The sequence below is a fragment of the Aethalodelphis obliquidens genome, unplaced genomic scaffold (assembly GCF_003676395.1).
Source record: "Aethalodelphis obliquidens isolate GAN/ISIS:26980383/991018 unplaced genomic scaffold, ASM367639v1 scaffold4, whole genome shotgun sequence".
In the NCBI taxonomy this organism is placed as follows: domain Eukaryota; kingdom Metazoa; phylum Chordata; class Mammalia; order Artiodactyla; family Delphinidae; genus Aethalodelphis; species Aethalodelphis obliquidens.
This window is the reverse complement of record NW_020837948.1, coordinates 17,149,574-17,175,846: the sequence shown is the minus strand read 5'-3', so window position 1 is coordinate 17,175,846 and position 26,273 is coordinate 17,149,574. Positions and strand designations below refer to the sequence as shown.

Genomic DNA, 26,273 nt, shown 5'->3' with positions numbered 1-26,273 from the left:
TCAAAATGGATTAAAGACCTAAATGTAAGACCGGACACTATTAAACTCTTAGAGGGAAACATAGGAAGAACACTCTTTGATGTAAATCACAGCAAAATCTTTTTTGACCCACCTCCTACAGTAATGGAAATAAAAACAAAAATAAACAAATGGGACCTAATGAAATTTTAAAGCTTTTGCACAGCAAAGGAAACTATAAACAAGACGAAAAGACGACTCTCAGAATGGAAGAAAATATTTACAAACGAATCAACAAAGGATTGATCTCCAAAATATTTAAACAGCTCATGCAGCTCAATATTAAAAAAGCAAACCACCTAATCAAAAAACGGGCAGAAGATCTAAATAGACATTTCTCCAAGGAAGACATACAGATGGCCAAGAGGCACATGAAGAGCTGCTCAACATCACTAATTATTAGAGAAATGCAAATCAAAACTACAATGAGGTATCACCTCACACCAGTTAGAATGGGCATCATTAGAAAACCTAGAAACAACAAATGCTGGAGAGGATGTGGAGAAAAGAGAACCCTCTTGCACTGTTGGTGGGAATGTAAATTGATACAGCCACTATGGAGAACAGTATGGACGTTCCTTAAAAAACTAACAGCAGGGGCTTCCCTGGTGGTGCAGTGGTTGAGAGTCTGCCTGCCGATGCAGAGGACACGGGTTCGTGCCCCGGTCCGGGAGGATCCCACATGCCGCGGAGCGGCTGGGCCCGTGAGCCATGGCCTCTGAGCCTGTGCGTCCGGAGCCTGTGCTCCGCAATGGGAGAGGCCGCAACAGTGAGAGGCCCGTGTACCACAAAAAAAAAAAAAAAAACTAACAGCAGAATTACCATATGACCTAGTAATCCCACTACTGGGCATATACCCAGAGAAAACTATAATTAAAAAAGGCACATGCACCCCAGTGTTCATTGCAGCACTATTTACAATAGCCAGGTCATGGAAACAATGTAAATGCCCATCAACAAACGAATGGATAAAGAAGAAGTGGTACATATATACAATGGAATATTACTCGGCCATTAAAAGGAACGTAATTGGGTCATTTGTAGAGACATGGATGGACCTAGAGACTGTCATGCAGAGTGAAGTAAGTCAGAAAGAGAAAAACAAATATTGTATATTAGCGCATATATGTGGAATTTAGAAAAATGGTACCAATGAACTGGTTTGCAAGTCAGAAATAGAGACACAGATGTAGAGAACAAACGTATAGGTACCATGGGGGGAAAACGGGGAGGAGGGTGGTGTGATGAACTGGGAGATTGGGATTGACATATATACACTAATATGTATAAAATAGATAATCAGAACCTGCTGTATAAATAAATAAATAAAATTCAGGAAACAAAAGCCTTTGAGTGACTTTGCTGATTTTCAGAAGTGTTTTGTGTGTGTTTTATGGGGGAAAGAGAAGGAACTCTTAAATAAATCTCTGTAATTCATAAAAAAATAAATAAAAAAGAAAAGAACTCATCTGACACTTCAGTGGTAAGTTTTTTTTGAATCTTTGTTCCTGAGTGAATATGAACTGGGAGTAGAGAAATGACCAATTGAGGGTAAGTGAGAAAGAAAAGAGGGTAAGAAATACCCTGAAAACAACAAAATAAATACTAAGACCTAGCCCTGCTATATTTGCAAATAGTAGTCTATACATAGTATTTAGGGTTCTTTGTCAAGCGCCCAGTAAATAATAGCTATTAGTTCTTGAGAAACTCATCTGGCTGCCAGTTAGTCCTTTATAACCGTTAATCAATCTTTTAGTCACTTTGCTGATAATTAAAATTTTAGGGAGAAAGTCTCTTTTAATTCATCGAGCTTGGGACCTGGAGCTGTGTCCTGCTTGGTGTAGGATACCGTGATTAACAATGCAATGTGGGAGAAGTATTCCCCCAAAAGGAAATCAGGGTGCTAATTTCTTTTAAATAGTGGGAAGACATGGTGTTAGCCGAGAAAGAGTAGCTGTCCACTACAAGTCTAGTAAGAGAGCGTGAATATATATGAATCTATTAAAAAAAAACAAACACCTTAAGAGAGAAGTGAAGTCCCTCTGTGTACCCCAGGAAGTACTTAACTCCTGGGGAGACAAGAGGGGTAAGGAGAATAGTCAGTTGTCTAGTTTGGCCAGAGGAGACAATGCACAAAAGTAGTAGATATGAAACCAATAAAGTGAAGAATTAGGGTGAGATAAAGGTAGGCCTTGAATGTCATTTAAAGTTCTTGAAATTTAGTTTACAGGAAATTGAGAAACCAAATTTAAAATTGAAAAATCTGAGGAAGGAGAAAGCTATGTACTTGTGTAGAGATTTGAAGCAAGTAATATAACCTCCTTGCCAAGTGTCCTTAGCTTTTGTGTATTTCCAGTAACTATCCTCTTTGAAAATGTTCTAGGTCAAAGTTTTCCCATGATATTTCAAGTCAACAGATCACTTGTGTAAGGTTAAAATTACCTTTGACAATAAGGGGAGAAAAATATACACGCACATGAGAAAAACAGCTCCAAAAACAACGTTTTGGCCTTTCTTGTGAAAGAGCACAGCACCTTAAATGTCTTTTATAAGGTTCCAAAACTATCTCAAATTACTAAAAGAAAAAAAAAAAAAGATCAGTTATCAAGTTTCATGTTAAATGTTATTTAATTTAATAAAAGTGCATTAATGAAAGAAACAAGTAGTTCAATTCAAATGAAAAAGCATATATAGCATTATGGAATACTCACTGTTCTTTTTTTAAGAAAATTACTTATTTTGACCTAGATGAGAAGGAAATCCAAAAAAGAGGGGATATATGTGTGTGTGTATATATATATATATATATATATATATATCATTCACTTTGCTGTACAGTATAAACTAACACAATATTGTAAAGCAACTGTACTCCAATAAAAATTTTTTAAAAAGAAGGAATAAGTAAAAAAAAAAAGTTAAAAAAATTTTAAAATCACCTATTTTGAAAATTTGATAATGGATCTAGCAATGATCAATAATGGCTGCTAAAATGAGTAGGTGAAAATCTGATGGGGACTTCTATATTGGATGGATCAGACTGACAACACTGAACCCACTAGTCATTCTTAACATCACCAAAAGATAGATGGTAGAGACATCCTGGGCTTCGTCATATGATGCAGTTATGAATAACACACCACCACGTATCATGTCTTCTTGCTCCCCCAAATCACCTAACCTACATCTGGTCAAGCCTCTAGATTTGACTTTTCATAGGAAATACAAGGAACAGAAGAATGTATTAAGTGACACCACCAGGACACAGTCTGGAAAATCTAGGATGTGGAAAATTCTATGAGACAGTAGGTATTCTATAAAAATACCTATTTTTTCACACACATTAAGAGCAAGATAAAGAATGATAAAAAGGAAATATATATATTTTAAAGAGACTAAAACACAAAATAACCAAGCCAGTGTGTGGTCCTTGTTTGCTCCTCAATCAAACAAATCAACTTAAAAGGAAAAAAATTATGAGACAGTTGGTGAAATTTGAATGCTAACTAGATATCTGATGATATTAAGGAACTGTTACCTTAGTAATTACTGCAGGGAAATGAAAATTATTTATTGATGATAACCAACTTAAAGGATTTCAGTGGATCCAGGATGGAAGTATTGATTTTGAGTGAAAATCTAAAATACTCTGATAGGGCAAAGTCTAACTCTTAGATTTTTTTCTAAGTACATTCAAATGAGACCAATGTTTGAGGTTAAAGCACTGTTATTGGCCTCTTGTTGATCATTAAGAGAGGAACCCCTGTTGCTAAATTGTGAAATCTTGTACATGATGAGAGAGAAAAGGAGAATGTCATTTTTTTCCATGTCTCTAATACTCAAAAGTATTCCTTTTAGAAAATTGGGGAGAAGGGGGGCAGGAAATAAGGCTATGTGTGCCTAGCTCCTGATAAACCTTCTCAAACTCTGAAAGAGTAACAGAATAACTCCCTGCGGACGAAAAGGCAACTCTGGTCAGCCTAGGCCTTGGAGAATATCTTGGCTTTGTAGGTCACTTTCCAGAGAGCTAGTTGCCTAAATTAGTGAAGAAGTTGCACCATGTATGTTTTCCATCCCATTCCTCTGAGCTCATCCTCATCTGCAAAGCAAATTTAACCCAGTTTGCTGATGCGCTTGGACTCAGGTTCAGAAACGTCTGGGATGAGTTGTCATACCTGTGCACCACTCCTGCCTCACCCCAGCATCAACCCCGTGTAAATTTTTCTATACTGTGGATTTAAAAGAATGGTGAAAACACTAAGATAATATTGGGAGAGGGATGGGTATAGCTGACTACTTATTACTCTCACCCAAGCCTCTCATTACAGCTGCAGTTCTTCCAGAACACTAATATTTTGCTGTGCTTTTCTCTGAGGTTTTCATTCCCCACTTTCCCTGCCATTGAATTATACCTACTCTACAGGGACTGTAAATGTGTTAGAAGCATAATGCAACTAACAGAACTAAAGAAGGCAACATTCCCTCTCTAAGATATCCTTTCCAGATGGAGTCTCTCACTGATGGTCAGAGACAACAGGGTAGAGGGATAGTAGACGGGTCAGTGAGAATGGGTAGCATTTGGAGGATCAAAATCTTAAAAGAATGGCTCTTTTTCTTATTTGTTTTCCTTTTCCTCTTTGGATGGATTTTTTTTTCTTTTTTGCAACTTCAAGGTGACTGGTTGAATAAAAAGGAACTAGGATCTTCTCGCACGTGTAAAGATGAGCTTCCCTCCTGAAATGCCCTACTAAAGATGTCGTGAAATGGTGAGTGAGAGTGAACACGGTGTTCAGACTTGCCAATAGGGGAGGTGAATAATCTTGAAAGGGAGAGCAAGATGGCATTACTTCTTTCTGGGTGAATAGTCAGCCCTTAGATACAGAGAATATGGGGTTCTCTTAACAGAAATGAGGTGGGTGAGTATTTTGGAAGGAAACGTTATGAGTTGAATTTTATAGATATTGATTTTATTAGTCTTTTTGCTGGACATAAATTGAGTGACTTGCTGGCTCCCAGTAATCTTTTCATTGACAATACCCATCATAACTCACCCCCTTCCTCTGGAGTTACCATTGTCCATGCCCCACCTTCCCCTCATACCCACACATGAAGCCAAAAATGCAGTCACTTGCTTTGGATGGGAGTAGCCATCCTCTTCCTTGACTCTGTCTCCTTGACTTTGGTGATTTAATAGGGTAAAGAACTTGACTCAGTTGGACCTGTCATAGTATCCACAATGACTGGAACGGACATTGGCACGTGACCCAGACTGAGCCTATGAAATGCCTTCCCTTAGAATTTTCACACTTGAGTAACAGGCTAATGCCATTTTCTTTCTGATCAACAAGCTATGTTGGTGTGTACCCAGATCTGCAGGCAATAAGGTTTCCATCCTTATTGAGAAACTAAATTAAGAGAATGAAGTTGACACACAAACAGAGAAAAGGTAGCAAGAATGTGGTCTTGATAGTATTTGATTTCCTGGTTCCATCTGCTCCTGAGGCAAACCCTAACTTGCCCCTCCTCTGTTTGGTTACATAAGCCTAAAAATTCCTCTTTGGAGTAATCAAGTTTAAAATATATTCCTGTTACCAGAAACCAAAGAGCCCTAAAACAAAAGTGAAGTGGTCACAACTATTAGATTGTTTATATGTCCATGAATCTTAGCCCCAGCATCAACCCAACTATAGATTGTTATATAAGTTTTTTTCCTAAAACCATCTCACTGAAAAACTGTCGTTGTAATAATTGAAAATGGTTGATTCTCATGGTTTGCTGTATGACAATGGTATAATTCACTAGTTTGCAAATGACTGGTTGGCAATATTGGCTCCAAAATTTTCAGGCTCCAAATGTATGCATTAGTTCAGTAAAGATATGTGAATAAACATCCAGCATTATTGATTCATTTTTAAAAGGAGTTATCTCTTAAAAGTTTCTATCATTGCATTTGTCCCTAGTCCCTATTATGTACAGTTGTGTCATGAACTCTGGCTTGACTTGGTATTTAAAGGAATTAGGAACTGGAAATATTGTATTTCTAACATCGGCAAAGACATGTTCTTGGTCATTGTATTGATGGTTCACCTTGTGGTTTGCGGCTATTTTTTCTCTCTCCAAAGTTGGTGCCTATTATCAACAGTTTAAACAGCAAATTATTGCAAACTGTAAATACATGCATATATCCTTCCAAGTCATTCATTAGCAGTTTTGTTTTTCCCTGCCCACTGTGAGAAGTACTAAGATTTAATTGAAATTTACTTAAGCTATGCTATTATGTATAACATAATAATTTCAGTTATACAAAATGAATGAGCCATGAAGAAAATGACTGGTTCATCCTGAATGTTATAAACAATATGTAGGAGAGGAGAGATTTTAATTAGGGGTATATAAAGCTTTCAAGTTACCTAACAAGTAAGAAAGATCTCTGTTTCCTTCTGAAAGAGAACATGATTTAGAAGCTGAAATAATCGTTTCCTTTGAAAGGACCCTATTTAACCATGCAGGTTTTTGGAAGCAAGGCAGGCAGTAAATTGGTGGGTTTCAGGTATTCCTATGTCCTATAGTGCAAATGCTACCTCAATCATACTTTAAGTAATTTGTAAATGACCTTATTTTTATGAATTGATAATTACTTAATATGTCATATTCCAGAGTTTTCCAAGAAGAAAAAAAAGTTTAACAGGATAACAAGTGCTATTTAAAAAAAAAAAAAGAAAACTTGTGGCAAAATAAATTTGAGAAACACTGGCTAACAAACTGGTTTCTTTCCTCCAGGGCTTCTCAGAATCTTTAACATGGTAATATGTATTGTGAATCGCCACCATAAAGATAACATTTCCCATAGTTATTTTACTGTGGGGTTCTTTTTGAGTAGAGTATTTGTGAAACTAGAATTCCTTAATACATGCTTTAAGTGATTTATTCAACCTATGTGTTAATTACCTACTAATATGTGGCAAGGATTAGAAATATTAATAAATGAGTAACTTAAGGCAGTCAAAGTTTCTGATAGAATGGAAAACCTGCCTTTCCCTATCTTTGGTTAGTGAGCTAATAATAATGAACAGTGCCTGAAACAGTCAACACTGATGAGAGAAAGGTAAACATCTTTTACACTAATAACATATTTTGCCTTGAGCAGGCAAGGAAAGCAGGAAATTGGTGGTTTCCAGTGTCACTAATGTCCTGCTAATGTCAAATCTGAAAATTGCCACACACAAGCCTACGTCTACTTTGCCTGCAAGAGCTCCTTAAAGGTGAATTGTTCGTGGGTTAATTTTTCAAATTGTCCTCCCAAAACACTTGCCCACAGTTTGGGGCCTGTTTGTCCTCTCAGGTTACCAGCTTCCAGGCTAATCTGGTACACGTTTAAATAAGGATTACTAAGATAGCAATATTTTTCTTCATATAAATAATTTGTATCTAGAGCTGGATGTGTCCCCTGGGTGTATATATGCTCTTGTATATTTCTAAGAAATGCTAATCAAAACAGAGAGTGGTTATTCTTACAATGCTTGCCCTGCATCCTTGGAAGTGGTCGGTAATGATGACAAACATTAGAATCTGTTCATGTATGATAGTTTCTTTTTAAAACGTCAGCTAGATTTTTATCCATCACAGACAAGTTTCAAGTCATGTGAGCTTGTTAAATAATTTGTTAATACAAAAGGCAATTAAGCAAAACCACCAACCATACACATGGCTTTAAGATCTTAATCTAAAGTGAAATTCATATCATTTATTTATATGTAACAATAAATGACCACTCTAGACACTTGAAATCATTTATTCAAGGCATTTTTACATAATCTTGCAATCATAGTGTAGGCATATAATAAAAGAATGTGAGAGTGTAAAGAAGAATATAAAGCCAGTGTCTGGGCATTTAAAATAAGAGCTCTTCAAAAAAGTTAAAAATGTTTTACAACTAGAATTCCTGAAAAATTTGGGAGAAACTAAAACTTCATTAAAAACATTACAATACCAAATCACATGTTACTCAGTTCATAGCAAGCAGTTATATATTAAATGTTTATATCCTGTGAGCTAAGACAACACATTTTACATTCAAGTTGAAATAATTCAGCACCATTTTGGCTAGAAGGTTAAATGAAATGCTTTAAGTGTTCAAAAGTGGCCCAGGACTTTTGGTAGCTGGGAATGAAATATGGCTATTGATTGAATATATTGATTGTGAATATGAATTCTAAACATAAAAAATATAGAAAAGGGTAATTTTTATTTATCAGTTATACTGTTAACTATCAAGCTATTTTTAAAACAAAATATCTTCTGACCATAAATTCAATATTTTAACAAATTTGGTAAAGATAAATTCTTAGTACCATGATAATTTTAGTGAACTGCATTTCCTCTACAATCTAAGTATTGGGAAGGTTTATGAGTGTGATTATCTCCTATGAGGTCAAGGAGAAAAAAAATTGTTCATTATTAAAAATAATGCCTAGTGAATAATTAGATGATAGCAATTGTGAATAAAGTCATTATGTAAAAATATAAAGATTTCCTGGAAATAGGCAAGTTATGTGTTTGTATGTTATGGTACTGTTGCGAGACTGAATCCTAGCCTCAAAGGTCAAGACATCTTTAATACAGACTGTGGTCTGAATAATTATGAGGCCACTAATATGGCATGTGGAAGACTCACTAAGTTATCTTTCCATTTAGCCAACTTTTTCACAGTTCTTATTAGTTTAAAAACCAGTCTCTTTTCAGTACTCAACATTCTTTGTATCATTTCTACTTCCTGTTTAAAAGATTTTTTATTTAGAGTTTGGTAAGACTGGATTATATTTTTTATTTTATTAATGGATAAATTTTACCAGCTAATCATTATCTGTGAGTCTTGGTGGTTATTCAGAGAAGAGATTACTTGAGGTTCAAAAATATTGAGTGTTAAATCAATACTTGTGAGTTATGTGGGAGTGTTTAGGGGTGGGGAGGAATATTTATATAAGGAGTAAGTGAGAATCTTTAGCCTCTTAATCGAAACTGTTTTTTTCTAAAATCAACGAAATAGTATGTGTTACATTTAAAAGGCAGACACTTCAGGGGTTGGAAACATAGTTTTAACTGTTAGTAACACATACATGCATATATCTATTCATTTTTAACATTTTCTTTAATAAACTATGGTCATGAAAAACAATAGTGCTTAAAACAGAAATTCTTTCAGACATGTACTTATGATGTTAAAAATGAAATAAGCTGAACCTCATGGGTTATAATGACATTTCAAATACTTATTGAGGTTAGGGACAATCATTTTCATATCCCAATGCCTAGCATGTGAGTGCCTAGTGTATATTAGGCCTTTAAATGATGATGGATGTACAGATAGATGGAAGGCCCATGGAATGATAGTAAATACATCTTCTCATATGTATCCAAAGGCCATGATATTAGCCAGTTTTTAGTATAGGGGTAAGAATCTTAATGAAATGACAGGTCTTAAATCTGTAGATGCCAGTCTGGCTCAGTATTAATACTGACAGTAGTTTTTGTTTTTAAAAAAGCAAGTATATTAAAATATCTCTATTAGAAAAGATTACAATTTAAAAGGATCGTTCTAGAATCTTAAAACTAAAAGCAATTTAAGGCAAAGAGGTACATCAAAGAAGCTATCCCATAGCTCAGATACTAGCTCAGTGGAAGTTCTGGGTCTCTATCAAGCTGTCTGTATTGTCTCTTGGTAAGTGTGTGCCCTGGCAGATGAGGATCATGTGGCCCACTCTATCTACCCTTGATTACTGTCCATCTCTAGCCCCTCTTGCCTTGCTAGGCACTTGTTGAGTGCAGAACAGTTACTTGTAGCTGGTGTTGACATTACAGCTCTATGACATATAATACAGGGATGCCAACTCACTTTTAAATTCTACCTAATGTGTCCTGGCACTGGAAATACCTTGCTTGAGATTTTAATACTGGTTAAGGGAGGAACATTTCTGCTTAAGCACCACTAACTTAAAAGTGTAATTTGATTTCTTTCTGTACCTTTTGAATCTCAGAAAAATAGAAATTCTCCAAATTGTGTTGTGGCACATGGTTTCACAGTTTAAAATAAAATCACAGCTGTCTCATGCAACACAGTCCTTGGTTTTGCAGAAAGTTGTTTTTTCTTTCCTTATTGACCAACATCTCAAGTATATAATGCTATGTGCTTTGCTAATTTGTATTATATTTCAGACACACACAAAAAAACATGTATGACTGATTCCTGGATGACCTAGGGTAATGTTCTTGTATCCATATACATTGTCATTTATTCTGGATAATTTAAAATTTTTCAGTCTTATTCTTTTTAAAGCTGATCATTTAAAAAATGTAGAAAAGTTGAAAATCCTAAGGTGTTTTTCATTAATATTTCTAAGTATTTTAGAGACAGTTGTGGTTTGGGGTACTTGTTTGAATGATTTTCATGTAAGCAAGGAAATTTTTTTGGCTAATAGTTTAATATACTTAAATGCATACTATCTCTGGATGTATTACATCTATCATCAGAATGACTTCCCATTGACACAGTTGTCCTATGTATAGCAGTCCCCAGAACAGTAATTTTAAGAATGCCAATTAAAAGGTCTCTGCCCGTAGGAAAACTAAAGAATAGAGGGGAGCATCAACAAAGGTCAGACAGGAGTTGGGCAGTTCAATTACTTAATTAATTCCAAAACAAAAGCTGACTTAAGTCAGAATGAAATTTTACACTTGACAGAAAGAAAGGAGTTTATCTACTAATTTTAAAATGTAAACATAAATTTTATATAGGGTGTAACTATCTGAATACATATATTGCCATTTCTCTGCTATATAGTAATATTTCTTGACACCAATGGTAACGTGTTTGTTCCTTCCTCAGCACCAAATGTGTCCATATCTATTTAAACAGTAGGAGCCTCATTTCTAAAGTAATCTATTCTAGGACATATATAAGCCAGTTATTATTATGGTTCACTAAAGTTTCAGAACTTTAGAAAATTCTCAGTTTAAAATAATTTTGACTCATTCATTGAAATATTTTTTTTCGTTTTGCACTATAATTTCAGAAGGAGCATAAGAAATTTGGATTTCTTTGAAAGAGCCAAGTGTGCAATTACAGACTTGAAACACTGCGTTAATTCACAAAGTAATGTGAATGATAATATTAAAAATTTCCAAAATAATGCCGATTTAAATGTTCAAAATCCAGTTATGTGCTTTGTTACAAAACAGTCCAAACAAAAATTCCTTTGTTGTTTTCTGTTCTCTCTTTCAAAATACATGAATCCTACTGAAGTTAATCTATTTTTTCCCACTTCAGAACACCAGGTACTGATTTATCCATTGGAAGTTTTGGCTTGCTTTCTAATACCTAGATTAAGAAAACAAAATAAGACAAGTTATTAACCTGATAATACTCTGAATGAGTATAGTAGACAAGTTTAAAGTCACCTTTTTAAAATATGTGTCTGTGTATACAGATAGATGGATAGATAGATAGCAATTTCCCTCAACCAAAGGGATAGTCACCTTCTGAAATTATCCATTAATACATTATTTTAATACTGATTTGAAGAAAGTGACTATGTCAGTAGCAGAAAGTGTATGCCTGATACCTACAAACTTGATGTTTAGAGTTAAAAGAAACATCCTCTGAAACAATCAAGGCTAAAGCAGGATTTATAGGAACAGCAGCCCTGGCCCGGTGAGTTCACTCCTTGCAGCAAGTGTGGCATGTCCACTAAGAAGCAGGTTCATGACCTCTGCACTGTCCTGCATTAGTCCTTTCCCAGCATGGTTCTGGATGTAGAATGTTACATTAACAGGCCGAGACTGGGTCAAAGCCAATAAACCTAATATTGTATTTATACTGTGATCATAGATCCCCACATAAATGAAATAAGAATCACTTAGTCCAAATCATAAACCATCAGTTTCCAAATAGTCATTTCTATGAAAAAAGAACTTAATCATGGTATCTTAGAATTGAACTGGGCCACAGAGTTACCTGGTTCATACGTTGGGTTTACAGTGAGGAAGATGAGGGAGATAGGACACATCAAAGGCACACACTTTCTTACTGGGTGGTTTTTACACACCAATAGAATGCTCTCAAATATTTGATTAGCATGAAAAAAATCGGTGAACTAAGAGATGATGTGTCTTTAAGAGTTAAAAAAAAGTACAATAACGTTACCAACGGAATCACACGCACTTGCTTACAGAGCCATGGACTGACCACATGGCTTTAGGCAAGATACACACCTTGCTCAAGAAACTTCAAAGACTCCCCGTGGCCACCAGGATGAAGTTCAAACATTTTAGCTTGCTCTTCAGTGCTCGCTTTGATCTGGTCCCAAATTTTCCATTCTTTTTGCCCATGAAACTTATGCCTTAGCCAGACTAGAAGACTTGCTTTTCCAAACATGCCCTGCAATTTCTTCTTGCCATGCAGTTGCAGGTGATGTTGACTCCTCCCAGCATGCCCTTCCTTAACTCTCTCCAGTGCAGTCCTCCTCAGCCCTCAAGGCCCAATTCAAATGCTGTCCTAAAGCCACTCCTGAATCTCAGCCAGAGAAAATTTCGCCTTCCTCTGAACTCTGATCCCTACCAAGGGAGGCGAAAGTGAAAGTCAAAATATAAGAGGTGAGCATCATTCTAAAGGTGAGGGTTTCTTTCGCAAGTCAAGGTTTCTGTACTTCTCCCATTATTTTCCACTCGTAGAGAAGTATGAGCTCGTTATTTTATTACAGATCACTACATATGGGTCCTTTCATTTTTTCATATTTTCATCTGATCAATATTGCTCATTAAAATTTTACATCAACCACTCTTGCAATTTAGTCAGTGACAAGTGGCTAAAAAAAGAGAAAGAAACTATGCTGGAACAAAATAACAAGTTTTATTTGTTCTAAATATCTAGCAATACCCAATTCAATGGATTCTACTGATGACAAGCAAGACACCTTCTATACAACAACAGAATCACCTCACCAGACCTTTTCCTCATGGGAGGGCAGCAGTTGTCCCTGAGAGTCACTTAGCTTATTGTAGCAGAGATCATCCTGTTTTGACTGCATTTTATTTTACCCCCCACCATGGAATTTTCATATTGTATCAAAAATGAAAGTGCCAATGAATACATAATGAGTGAATAAATTAAGGAATTATAAAAATTAAGGGAAATTAATCCACTTATTTTAAATTATTTTACTTTAAGTTCCTCCTCTTCTGGGGATTTTCAGTTATACAGTGATCAGCTCCACACAATATGGGCCATAAACAGCCAGGTTTTCTGTATTTTGGACATGTTCAGAAGAATATACTTGATAATCTTCTTTCAGTGCTACACCTTTGCTGTCATAGACTACATCTGTCTCTAATGCTATGATGACACTTAAAAAGCACAGGCTTTGCTTCTCTATGGAAATAAGGAAAAGGCTCCCCTCCAAGATGAATGTAGCCCAATGCACTTTAAGCTCCACCTTCCTCCTGGCTAGGATCCCCAGTAGTGGGCAAAATATGCACAACCAGATAGGTTTATCTGTACTTTGGAAAGCCCACCAACTACAGGTTCATCTGCAGCAACCACTTGGTTTGTGTAGCAGGGAGAAATTTCTATAAATTTTAAGTTTCTAGTGTAGCTCTGTTAGACACCTTTCTGCATGATCCATAGGCACTCTTACATCACAGCAAAGCTGACATGTGTTCAGTATCACTCTAATGGTGTTCTTGTGTTGGGAAGGTATCACTCCCAGGTGGCATATGTAGTTAGAATCTATAACCCAGCATCACTAGAGCAGGCAGTGCTTAAGGGGTCAAGGTGGGACAGAGAGACAAGAACGCAAAACTACCCTTTAATTACTCTCATCAAAGCACCACACCTGTAATATTTACATGCTGGGATTCCTTCTAAGATTTCATTCAAGGAAGGGTTTCAGGACTAGGAAAATTATGAAGGCACCTCCATACAAGCCTCCTTTTGCAGGGTATTTCCCTATTACTTGTGTTTGTAGAACTCAAATATGTGAAATCTTGATTTCTACAGAACAGGTGGTCTGACCTCTTCAGCTGCATGCTTTAAGACAGTCACTTTCAAAGTGTACTTTGAAGAACTCTAGGAATTTCTTCAGGGCTCCTTCATGGACTATGGGGAAGAGGCGGGAAACCCAACTCTCTGGGCTCCCACAAGGTTATCCACACTGCATATTGCATATTTTACAGATTCAGCTGCCATAGACTTTGAGGGTAAACAATGTGCTCTGTGTCTTGTCTTAAAAGCTAAGTTTCAGGGTGATAAAAACCTGAGTACATCCCCTTCTCCATTCTCTAGCATTATCAAAAAAAGATCAGCTCTAATTATGTTATAGTACAGAAGCTACCGTTTTCTACCTTTGGTCTATTTTACAAGGAAGCTGCAGTAGTAGTGAAAACAAATGTGTATAATGCCTATCAATGAACTAAAACTCATTGTCAGGAGAATTACTTAGCTAGGCAAATAGGACTCACGGTGAAATTGTGCAGCCCGAGGCATATGCATGATGTCCTGTGTAGCGAATTTCACAGCGGACGACATTGTTGGTATAGTCTGACTCAGGAACCAGGTAGCTGGGGTTCACACTGACCTAGGCAACATAAACATCATCTGTGTTTCAGATTTTATTAGCAGTGTTTACTGGTTAATTCCTTCCTATTTTCACAGGGCTAGAACAGAGGCAATGTGCTCCAACTAAATCAAGCAGGGAGGGGGTGTAAGTTAGGCACATGGTTCAACTCTGGAGAAGTTATCGAAAGAGGCTGTATATTTTTCCCTAAGTTCTTTCAAATAAGAATTTTTAAAATATATCTAGGTTGGTTTAGAAGTACTTCTGGAAGATGTATAATTGCTTGAAGGACCGTGATTATTTAACATTGGAATCCAGAGAAGAGGCCCATGAGTTGCAACTGAAGTAAATTATGGGTACATATTCAAAGTTCTCTACCTTTAGAATATAGTTTCCAGGTTTTACATCTGTAATATCAATCCACTGGCAGTCTATGTCTGCATTATAGGTATCATAGCAGCCAGGACTCAGCCCCTGAAACAAATAAAATTCAAAAATTAAAAAGATGGTATATGGCTAGAATGTGCTAAAGAATATGCTTATTATTTGCAAATTAAATTTTAAGTTAGTACTTACAAGAGTTTGACATAAAACTATACTTATATTGCATCTCCTTTGAGAAGTATATATTACTCAGCCTTATAGCACCTCCAGCTAAAAAAAATACAGGACTAATATAAGTAGTAGTACATCTCGCTTCTTAAAATTGTCATAAATCACTAGTGATAAATACAATCTTAAGTGACAAAATAGGCCTCTACCAAAATTCTTGAATATTACCAGTTCAGGAATAAAGGCCATGTAATAATCAACTTGACTCAAATGTCTTGTCATCAGTGGAACTCTCCAATTTCTCTTCTTGGAAATTACCTTCCTATACTCTGAATATCCAAGATACTCTGTGTATAGATTTTATGGTATTTATCCTTCTCTCCTCTATATTAAAGTCATACTATATAAGAATATATCTAACTAGAGATTGTAAGCTCCCCAAGGGCAGAGTCATATTGCATTTTTGAATAGTTAACACTTATGAACTATGTATTATATGCCAGGATCAATTAAACATGTTAAATATATAAATTTAATTCTCACAACTACATGAGGCAGGAGGTAGTATTAACCCATTTTACAAATAAAGAAACTGAGGCACTATAAGGTCAAACAGCTCACACAAGAATATACAGCTAGTTAATGGCTGAGCTGGTTTTGAGTTTAGGCATTTGGGGTCCAGGGTCCCTGATTGTAACCACCACACTATGTTCTTTTTCACATCATCACTGAATATTTTGTTGTATTAAAGGGATGATTGCCACATCAACTCTACTTGCAAAGATAGTCACTTCAATAAGTAAATGAGTGCCTTCTACAGGCTGAGAAGAGAAAAACACCACTAAGATATGGTCCTTGCTCTCCAGAAAGTTATAGCCTGGTGAAATTTGCTCAAATTGGAGTCCATAGGTATATTCTTGATTCCACTGGTTCTTCATCAGACGTTTTAACTGTTGTATTTGCAGTCTAATACTAATCAAAATGAATTAAAAAGTATAGGCTAGAATCATTTAAACTCAATACCACGATTTAATTTCAGCAACCAAAATTGTTTGGTGCTCAAGATCACCTTGGTCGCCAGAGAGATGGCAGAATCATCTAAAGCGTGTTCTACTAGTGCTGGTTTGCCTGTGGTTTGATTTGGGAAGAATGGGGGAGAACTGTGCTCTCATACAGCACACAGTAGTACAGATAGGCCAAACTCAAAAAGTACCTGTGCCACAGCAGTGAGAACCATTTTCCCACTTTGGTCCATACCAACTTGTGGTCATTCGTTAACCTTATGTTGAGTAGTAAATATATTATGAAGAATTTTCTGTTTCTGATTTCCAGCACATAATTCTGATTCTGGCACATAATATATATTCAGTAAGTGTTAGCTATTATTGTTGCTACTACTACTACTACTACTACTACTACTACTACTACCACCACCACCACCATCACCACCTTCATGGCACTGTAAGGGAGTCACTGGATTAGATACCCTTAAGACTGGTTTAAATAATGCTACAATGCTTATCTTACCTTTAAGTGAACAAAAGAACTTTAAAGAATGCTGAAATTGCCACTCTACCTTACTCAAGTGGCAGAATTTAAGTATAAGCTTTGATTATTTGAACTGGCAAACAAAAAAGGAGTTTTTCAGGGCAGTAAGCAAACAGGCATTTCCTGTATTCAAACTTTAAAAACTTTTAAAGAAATGTAGAACCTTAGCCAAGCCTATATAGATTAACTATTTGGTTTTAGCAAAACATAACTGTTTGTTACATAAATTAATGAGGTTAATGTAACTTTCTAGTTTCGTATATATTTAATACGTAAATTTGTTATCTAAGAACTTATATGAAAGTATAAATATAAAGAAGTCCTATTTAGTATTACTTTTGGATACATTTAAAAACTTTATAATACAACTAATCTAAGTCAATACTGGGACTTTGTGAGAATTTTTTTTTCCCTTTAAATGAAGCCCATGTTCAAGAAACACCAGTCTAGTGAAAAACACAAATACATTAGTCATTTGTAGTGTAAGACCTAGTGAATAATGGTTAAATAGGACACAAACGGAGGATAATTAACAAGAAAGCTACCTAGCTGATTCACTTCATTATAAACAGAAACGAACACACCATTGTAAAGCAATTATACTCCAATAAAGATGTTAAAAAAAAAAAAAAAGGAAGCTACCACATAAAAAGAAGTAGGGTCACCCCCCACGGAACTGGGGGACTCACATGCTATAAATACCTATAGTCTTAGATTCAAATATTTCAGCAGTGAGCTGTCCAGAGTGCCTCTTTTTCTAAAGGAAGAAAATAAACTCCAGGTCCACTGCACAGGTGGGTGCTGTGGGACTTAGAGATCACTGAGTGAAAAGGGGACCTCTATATACACATATGTGTAATGTGTGGGTAGGTTACATCTCTTTTGCTTAAAGAGTAAGTCCTGCCCCAGGGCGAGAGGAATTGAACCCTTACCCCTCCAATTGCTATGATGTTCTAAGCTGAGGGAAAGAAGCAACGATAACATTTAGGTCACCAGAAAGCTTCCTGCCACAGCCCTGGAATTTGCTTCCCAAGATGCCAGCTGCTGATCCTTTTGTGCCCTGAGTTATGTACATTCACTACTCCCTGCCAAGATTTCCGCTGGAGTAAAATTATAATGTCCTTTTACAAATTAGGGTTTCTTATGGAAATACTGGCACAGCTTTTAAATGACACACATTTTCCCATTATAAGACATACAAACTGCTTAGGACAGCACTCTTTTTAAAAATCCATCCAAAGGACATCTGACATCAATTATACTGTAGGTTTAAATATATATGCATGGAGAAAGAAACTGTGTCCTCTGCTCTTCTTCATATGATTAAAAGAGACATTTTTAAAAGTACTTTTTAAGAAACTTATTTTCTGGCCTTTTGCTAATCCCAATCACCATTCTATTTTTAGTTTAATAGGTAGAGGGAGGAATAGTTTTGCAGGTGACAAAACAGATATCTTTTCTACAATTGCTTACCAATCAAGTTAAAGAATACAGAATGAGTGCAGAAACTGGAAACCATTAGGATTTTTTCAGATAATAAACTACTGCTTTTCACTGTAGAACATAACAGGTAGGCACATTGACTTTCTGTGATGATGAAATACTTTAAAAGTAATTGGATCATCAAGCCATCCCTTTCCTTTTCCCAATAATTTACCATGTGGACTAGATGACCCCCTAAATAAAATAGTTTTTTCTTTTAAAAAGACAGCCTGCAGGAAAGAAAATAGAAGACTGTTTTCTCTCTGAAGCTTGTGGGTTCTTGATTCCAGGTTGCCACCCTACCTGTGTGTGTGCAGTACATGCAAACCGCCTATGGTAGCCGTAGTCACAGGATGTGTCCTCAAGACAGAAACTTGCTTTGTGGCCTTCAGCCACTCTCCTCTGGGTGCTGGCATCAAGCAGGTCATAGTGGCTGAATTCATCCATGCTGTGGTAATGTCTAATGTCCCACACAACACAGAGACAGTGGTCAGTAACATACAGAGAAAGCAACGAGGATTCTAGATGACATCCCCACTGCTTCCTGCACTTGTTTTTACATCAAAATTGAGATCAAGTTGATCTTCTTCAAGGTAGATTCATGCTAGATTTTTTTTCCAGGACAAAAATCTATCAAAATTATAAGGCTTTAACTTTGCTACTAGGAAAAAAAGACCTACTTTGAGTATGTTGCTTTTCTATTTCACTCTGTTTTATATTTGAATATTAAATAGAGATAGATAGTAAATTATCTTTGTTTAAGTGAAACTTGCCATATGTTATCTAGTATATCTCCTTTGGCTGCCACTACCGATGCTTCATTCCAAAATAGAAGAGCACTTGTCTCTTGGGAGGTTTCTGTAAAATTTTAAAAAAATGTGTTCTCACACATTTAAAATCCTTACTAAAATGCAAAGGAGAAATAAAGGCATGTTTTATCCACCATTATTATTTAACTAGTATAAACTTTTATTTAGAAATAATTCTATTTTATCAGCAAATTAGGTGCTCACATCTATTTTCCTCCTTTCATTAAAGTGAAGGTGCTGAGCTGTTCATCTTCTCACATAAGGAAAGAACAAGAAGAAATGGCTTGAACTATAGAAAGTTTAAGGGCACAAAACAGGATTTCCTGGCAGTAAACACCTAGGCAAGTTACCAAGTCAAACTATAGAATTACCTTATGTGAAAATATTTAAATTTAGGATAAAACAAGCAACTACCTTTTGCTTGGGTTTGATACAGGCCTTTTAAAAGATTGAGGTAGGCCCTTCTCAGTTCATGGAGTAAGTCATCTACATCTTTCTTTGAGAACGGTATCTGAATCCTTTTCATAATGTGTGATCTTTATTAAATGCTATGAAATGCTAACTAATTATAGATGATCTTGACTGTAATAGGCTTTTTTAGAACTCTTACCTGTAGTACATTGGGATAAAATTCTAGTGAAGCTAATTGCTGTATCCTATCAACAGTTTTAATAAGCTGGGCTTAGAGTTTCCAGTTTAAAAGATAACAGGATATAGTAGTTGATGTATTATTTTAAAGATAGATTTCCTTGATTATGTCAAATCACACAGAGAAATTCTAAATGTAAATAACAGCAATTTTCTCTCTTTGTGTAAGAATTTGTCATGTCAAGAATCACCTGTAAAATGAAAAAGCAACTCAAAAGTACCCAAGAGGCCCATCCACTTACTGGTGACAACTGTGCCATTCCCAGGAATATCTCGGTCGGCTTGGTAAGAAATCTGATGTCCCTTGGTTTTTCACTCTTTGGGGAAATCTTAGCAGCACCCTGTGATCATAATCTCTGACATCTGCCCTGTATGCTGAGCTGTGATTTTGAAAAAAGAAACGTTATTATTTTCAGAGAATATTAACTAAAGACAAAATTATAAGCAAAACCTTTCCATTTTATAATGGTCACTACCCTCTTCCCCCAACTAGGCTATCAGTTCCAAGAGACCAGGGCATTTTGCATACATTTTTTTCTTAAACAGTTAACTAAGATGTAAAGTGGGGAAGTAACTCTAATAAAAGAGTATTCCCAGATTAGATAGATAATTTAGTAACTATCTTTAAAACAACGGCATTACTGTAGTAATATAGGGAGTGCAATGGTGTGTGGTGCAAGACTCTAGAATGAAGATGATGAGCTTGGATTTCTTCTTTTAGCTGGACAGTTATAAAGGAAGTGGAAGAAATTTACAAAATAAATTTTTTCTTATTTATTTTGTGTGAATATATATATTTAAAAACTATTGATGACCTTATTTTACATTAAAAAATTTTTTTATGCATCTTATCAAATCATCTTTTGCTCCCTCTGCTGGTTTCCCAGCAGCAAACTCGGAATTCCATTCCCCAAATTGCTAAGATTTTATTTTAGGACTAATGCAAAAACAAAGCTCTTGCTCATGCTCTTATTCTGGCTGAAGTAATACCAAAATAACTAAGTTAATTGTGGCTTCAAATAAAAGAAGAAAACTATGACACCCAATAAGGGGTGCCGTACTGGCAAAGTGGCTCACAAACTTTTAAAGGGGTATTAACAAGCTCTTCCATTACAGTATTTTTTCCACCTTATAGTTTAATAAAACCTTATTGGAAACAGTTGGCTCCAGAGTTTAAGGATCTTGGAAAAAGAATAGGAGACACACACACACACACACACACACACACACTCTCCAGGATAGGGTTTGTTTCATCTCCTTGACTTGTGCCACAGTTTGAAAGTCAGAACCCACAGAAATCTTCAAAATTTTAACTCTCCATCCAGGTCAGCATGCCCAGGAGAACACGTTCCACTTCCCAACTCCTCTCTGCACGGAACAAGAGTGGTCAGAACCAGGCACTTGGGCAGCACCCCCGGAACCAAGACGGAGGAGCTGGGCCGAGGAGATACAGCTGGTACCTGGCCAAGCAGTTTTCCTCCGCAGCGCATCTCAGGTTGTACATGGCCGTCTTTTGCACGTACGTGGACGCCTGGATGTAGTAGGGGTCGGGCACCAGGTCCGGAAGACCTAAACGTCAGCCAGGCGATAGGCAAAACAGTGAGACAACTCCGCGGCCCTCACCCTGGCTCCGGGTCCCTCCATGTCCCTTACTCCTCACCCTTCACCCAGCCGGACTGCGGTTGTAGGGCTGCGGCTAGCAGAAGAATGGGGACGCCGAGGGCTGCAAAGCAATGTGGAAAGAAAGCAGGAGGGGCCAGGCGCGCGGTTTGCAGCAGATTCCAGGGCTGCCTCTGCAGGAGCAGGGGGAGGGATGGGATCTGCATGGACTGAGGCCTGCCGCGCCCAGGCAGCCACGTCGGGGAGCCACAGAGTTGGGGAAAGGGTGCGCGGGTGTTTCCGGCGACTTGGGGGTGCTTACCATACTGGAAGTAGCCGGTGCCATATCCGGGCCGGTACCTGCTCCCAGGCCTGGGCCTTTCGTATGTGTCGTAGTAGTTGTAATAGGGGTTGTCGTCGGTGTACTTGTAGGGGTTGTACGGGTCGTCGCCCACCATGCCGTCCACGTCCACGCGGTTGGGCGGCCGCAGGTTACTGAGCGCCGGGAGCTCTCCTGGCGCCGTCTGGTTACCGGTGCGTGGGGCCCCAGACATTGAGTAGCCAGCTTGGAACCAGTGGCGGGCGGCGGGCCTGGGGCGGCCAGCTGCGGCTCCAGACGAGCCGGCCGTCCGCGCCCGCGCCGCCACCGTGCGGTTGTTGCGGAGCAGCAAGATTGGCGTGCGCAGCTGCGGGGCGGTGGCATTGGCGGCGCCCGGGGCGGTGGCGCCCGGGTCTCGCCGGCGCTGTGGCTGGTACTGCGAGCCCAGGCTCAGCAAGCTGAACACCTGCCCGTTGTTCTCCCATTGGATCTTCTGGCGCCAGGCGCCCGGAGCCGCCGGCTGCTCGCGAGGCGGCTGCTGGTGGCCGGCGGCCGGCGGGGCGCAGCGCACGAGTGCGCAGAGCTGCAGCGGCCCGAGCAGGAGTGCGGTCCAGGCGTAGCGCATCGCTCCCTTTGCTGGATTGTCCCCGCTCCGGGAGGACGTAGCTCGGAGAAAAAAAAAAAAAAGAAAGACGGGGCTCAAATCACGAGAGGGAGGGAGAAATCTTCAACTAGGGAGGCGGACTGGGCTCGCGTCTATCTCAGTCCCCACCAAGCAGTGCCAAGGATGGGCTGCAGACCCTCTCCAGTAAAGGCGGCTGCTGGGACGTGGCACTCGCCTCTCTCCTCTTTCTCAGTCCTTCTGGAAGGCGACGGGGAGCGGCGTGGCGGCCCCGGCGAACGGGCAGTGTCTGGAGTGAAGGAAGGAGGAGAGATTTTAAACTTTCTGGCACATTTGCAAAGTTACACAAGCCGTTCTGGCCCGGCCGCCCCTCCGCTATTTGTTCACGTAATGTGATTGGAAACGTGCAAGGCGGACAGCTCCTCGCCTCTGCCCCTCCCTCCCCTCCCCGTCTTGTCCTCCTCCCCCCAGACACGTTGCACAGGGAGCGTTAAGGGGAAAGAACAAAACGGAACACACATCCTGAGACACACTCTTAATCTGGGGCGAACATGCAGGAATTTCAAAAGACTCAGACAGGCAAAGCCAGCCAGGCCATGGGGCGACGCCAAAATATGCACGAAGAAAAATGCTATTAGGTCACCAGCCCTGCAGAGGCGGGAAGTCGGGAGGTGGGGAGGGTGCTGGGGGCGAGAGTCGGGGATGGGGGGAGGGGGGAGGGGGAAAGTGGGCGGAGGAACGATTGTGACTAACTTATCCATAAGGAGTTAACCAGACAAATTTCCACACTCCTCGCTTTTATGGGAAGCGCCTTCAGCAAATAAACCCCAAGATATCAAATTTTGTTTTTCTGTGTGTAGGTAATATGAGAAATGGGTTACAAATTTATTTCCTCCAGTGAATATTTTAATAACCAAAAGTAAAATTTTACAGGGAACAAAGCCAGCTAACGCTGAAGTGATGAATAAACCTGTCTCTTTCAAAATGCAGGCCTGAATTGTACTTTAAGTGGAAGTGAAGAACCATCTTTCATTTCCACAGTGTCTCTCAGGAAGTTTCAGTAAAGGGGGCTAGAGCAAGTCTGCCTTAGCACTCAGAAGGCAGTTTCAAATATGCATTTCATCTGATTTTTTTCTCTTTATATGTTTAATAAGGAGGTTTGACTTTGGATTAAAAAAAAAGCTTAAATAACCATTTGTTAAATGTTGAAAAGTCAGTAAAGAATCCTTTGGTGTTTGATTGATCTTCCAAGCTAAACAAAGAGGTTGAGGAAGAAACAGCCTTGGGTTTCAGATTTTGGTAAAGAGAAGGGAATGGGAGTGGCCAGAGGAGAATGTGTAGGAGGCTGTGGGTAGGAGATAGGTAATGCTGACTGGAAAGGGATGCTTAATGGATGAGTTGTTCACATGCCACTCAGGGTTTGGGCAGTGCTGGAAGCATTTCAAAGAAAAATATTTAACGGCTTAATTTAAAACTACAGTCAGAACCAGGTTTTATTAACCTTTTAATTGGACTCATCATTGATTGGGCCATTGTCTAGATACACTTCAGTATTCACCTATCACTGTTGGTCTCTGTCTCTTGATGATTAACCACCACATTTGGATTGTGTCATGGACCTCTGCTGATTTGACTGCCCAACACACATTTCACTTGTTTTCTGGTCAGAACAACTGTGTCTTCCTTTTGGAAACTTCCCCTACCCAGTTGCATGGTGGGACTGACTGAGCATTCGTGAGACTTCCCCCACTTCAAACGGTGGTCATTAGACTCAAGCATGGCTAATCAAACCATCTCCCTAGAGTTCAAATCTTGAGCAGAAGTACACAAAGGTCAGAAATGTTGGAGCCTGCTTTTCCCGCTAGTAAAGAAAGTTTCTGTGAGTTGTTGCTACACAGATTCCCCTTAAGGTGTCTTAGGCCAGTACCTTCGAAGACCTGGTTCTTCAGCTTTTCCTTCCATTTTTCCACTGCATTCCTTTGTGGCTTAATGTGGTCAGAGTCAATTTCTGTTGTTTACCACTCAAGAACCCTAATTGACACTAAGGTGAGGGTTGGCTGGTTCTCTCACGTAATCAGATCTCATGATTCTGAATCCAAGGTGATGCGTTTGGCTTTTACTGAGTCAATTAAGATTTGCTCTGCTGTGTCCACACACCATCCTTGATCACAAATGGGTGTCAGGTGGAAGCTTGCCTATGGATTGCCAGATCTCTTACTTAAATATTGAAGATAAAAATTCAAGTGCAAATCCCATGGATGATGGCAGGTCAGCAGTGCTATCCCTCTGTATGAAGTTCAGAGACATCTCTAGCTATCATGTTATAGACTTGCAGCAGAACTTAAACTACTCAATTCCCCAAACGCACTAAGAGACGGAGTAAAAAGAAGAAGCAGGTGTATATAATTTGGATGGACGGGCCAAATTATAGGAGAATCAGGAAGGGAGAGAGTATAATTATCTCTCATCAGAAAAATGTTCTATATTCACCCATGAAGAGCTTGTTCGCCAGGAAAGAGAAGCCCACAACTGCTAGGGCTTGACCACACGTTGCTGAGGGAAGACCTCTGCTATGGAGTTCAGACTGTCAGAGTGGCAAACCCGAGTGTCCCTTAATGGGAGGGTAGAAAATTTTTCCTGGATCTTGGATAAAATACTCTTGCTTCCAATCCTGGTGTTTACATAAAAAAGCTGTGTATCTTTGGACAGCTGACTTACTTTCCCTGGCTCTTAGTTTTATGTAGGATTCAAGGATTAACTCAAATCCTTTCTAAAGTATTTTCCCTGTTTTAAAATCACTGATTTTTGTGAATAGCCAAGTAACTTCAGTTACTTTCAATTCATTCACTATAACGTTTCATTATGATTATTAATATTTAATTGAATAACTCCTTTAGTTGGACTTTAAAGCTTTGGATGTATTTTATGTGTGAGAGTGTGAAGACTGCCATTTTCCCTTTTTAAATATTTCCCTTCAGAAATTCAGTGTACATTTGTTTTACAAATATTTCTTGAATACAGTTATACTGTGAAGTGTAGTATACCGTAATGGTGATTTGCCCACCTGGGCAGTCAATGAATGTCAATTGATTAACTCATCAAAATTTATGGCTGAATGAAGTTCACCATTTTTTTCAAATTTGCTCCAACAGACTTAAAAATTTCTTGTCAGAATAAAATAACTAGAATAGTAATGTGTGCACTATTTATTTTCCTTTAAACACACAATACTACTTTAGGGGGGAAAACACATTACCCTTTGTTATACTTCCTCATGAGATGGTTAGTTGCTTTTCTTTCTCTTCCCCTTTCTCTAAATTCTCTCTGCTTTATGATTCAGCCAACTGAAAACAAACATGTGGCTAGCACATTGGGGACAATTGAAAGTGTTTGCAAACCCTGTGAGAGACAGTCTAGCCACACATTGTGCCTTCTGTTCAATGACAAAGCTATTATTCACAAAATTGGAGAAACTACAGTTCCTTCTACTCAACACTGAAATAATCATGAATCATGACAATAATAACTGCAGCTACATCAAGATACCTTTGCTTTTAGCTTTAGTAAGATCCATAGCTGATTCCACTGTGACTCTGAGATCTTCTTTTGTGGACAATTCTACAGTATATAGCATGAGAGGAAAAGAGATGGAATTATGCTATTTTTTCAAGGTTCTAGAATATCGATATCAAGAATTTAAACTGCAGTGTCTGTCACATTGATTAAGAAGTGAAAGTTGTTGGGACTTCCCTGGTGGTGCAGTGGTTAAGAATCCACCTGCCAATGCATAGGACACAGGTTCAAGCCCTGGTCCAGGAAGATCCTACATGCCATGAAGCAACTAAGCCCATGCGCCACCACTGAGCCTGCACGCTAGAGCCCGTGAGCCACAACTACTGAGCCCGCGTGCCACAACTACTGAAGCCCGCGTGCCTAGACCCCGTGCTCCACAACAAGAGAAGTCACCGCAATGAGAAGTCCACACACCGCAACGAAGAGTAGCCCCGCTCACTGCAACTAGAGAAATCCCACGCGCAGCAACAAAGACCCAACGCAGCCAAGAATAAATA

General features: G+C 38.5%; 1 protein-coding gene and 1 long non-coding RNA gene across 3 annotated transcripts; one reads left to right on the top strand and one right to left on the bottom strand.

Annotated features, from left to right (window-relative positions):
• The first annotated feature begins 7,169 nt into the window (after positions 1–7,169).
• LOC113616148 (uncharacterized) lies at positions 7,170–21,589 on the top strand. The gene is made up of 3 exons (XR_003431233.1): positions 7,170–7,280; positions 19,833–19,948; positions 20,989–21,589. It is a non-coding gene; the product is annotated as an uncharacterized LOC113616148 (long non-coding RNA).
• On the bottom strand, positions 7,795–22,596 carry LOX (lysyl oxidase). Of its 2 annotated transcripts, XM_027099433.1 has the most exons (7): positions 21,585–22,593; positions 21,124–21,232; positions 19,906–20,043; positions 18,510–18,666; positions 15,003–15,098; positions 14,530–14,645; positions 7,795–11,392 (listed from the first exon to the last, which is right to left on the bottom strand). In XM_027099433.1, exons 1-7 carry the CDS (start codon positions 22,204–22,206, stop codon positions 11,386–11,388), a joined length of 1,245 nt encoding a protein of 414 aa, XP_026955234.1. In that variant the 5' UTR covers positions 22,207–22,593; the 3' UTR covers positions 7,795–11,385. The 2 variants fall into 2 exon arrangements, with proteins under 2 accessions (XP_026955234.1, XP_026955244.1); XM_027099443.1 differs by lacking the exon at positions 7,795–11,392 and having other exon boundaries at positions 14,526–14,645; positions 21,585–22,596.
• Between the last annotated feature and the right edge of the window lie 3,677 nt (positions 22,597–26,273).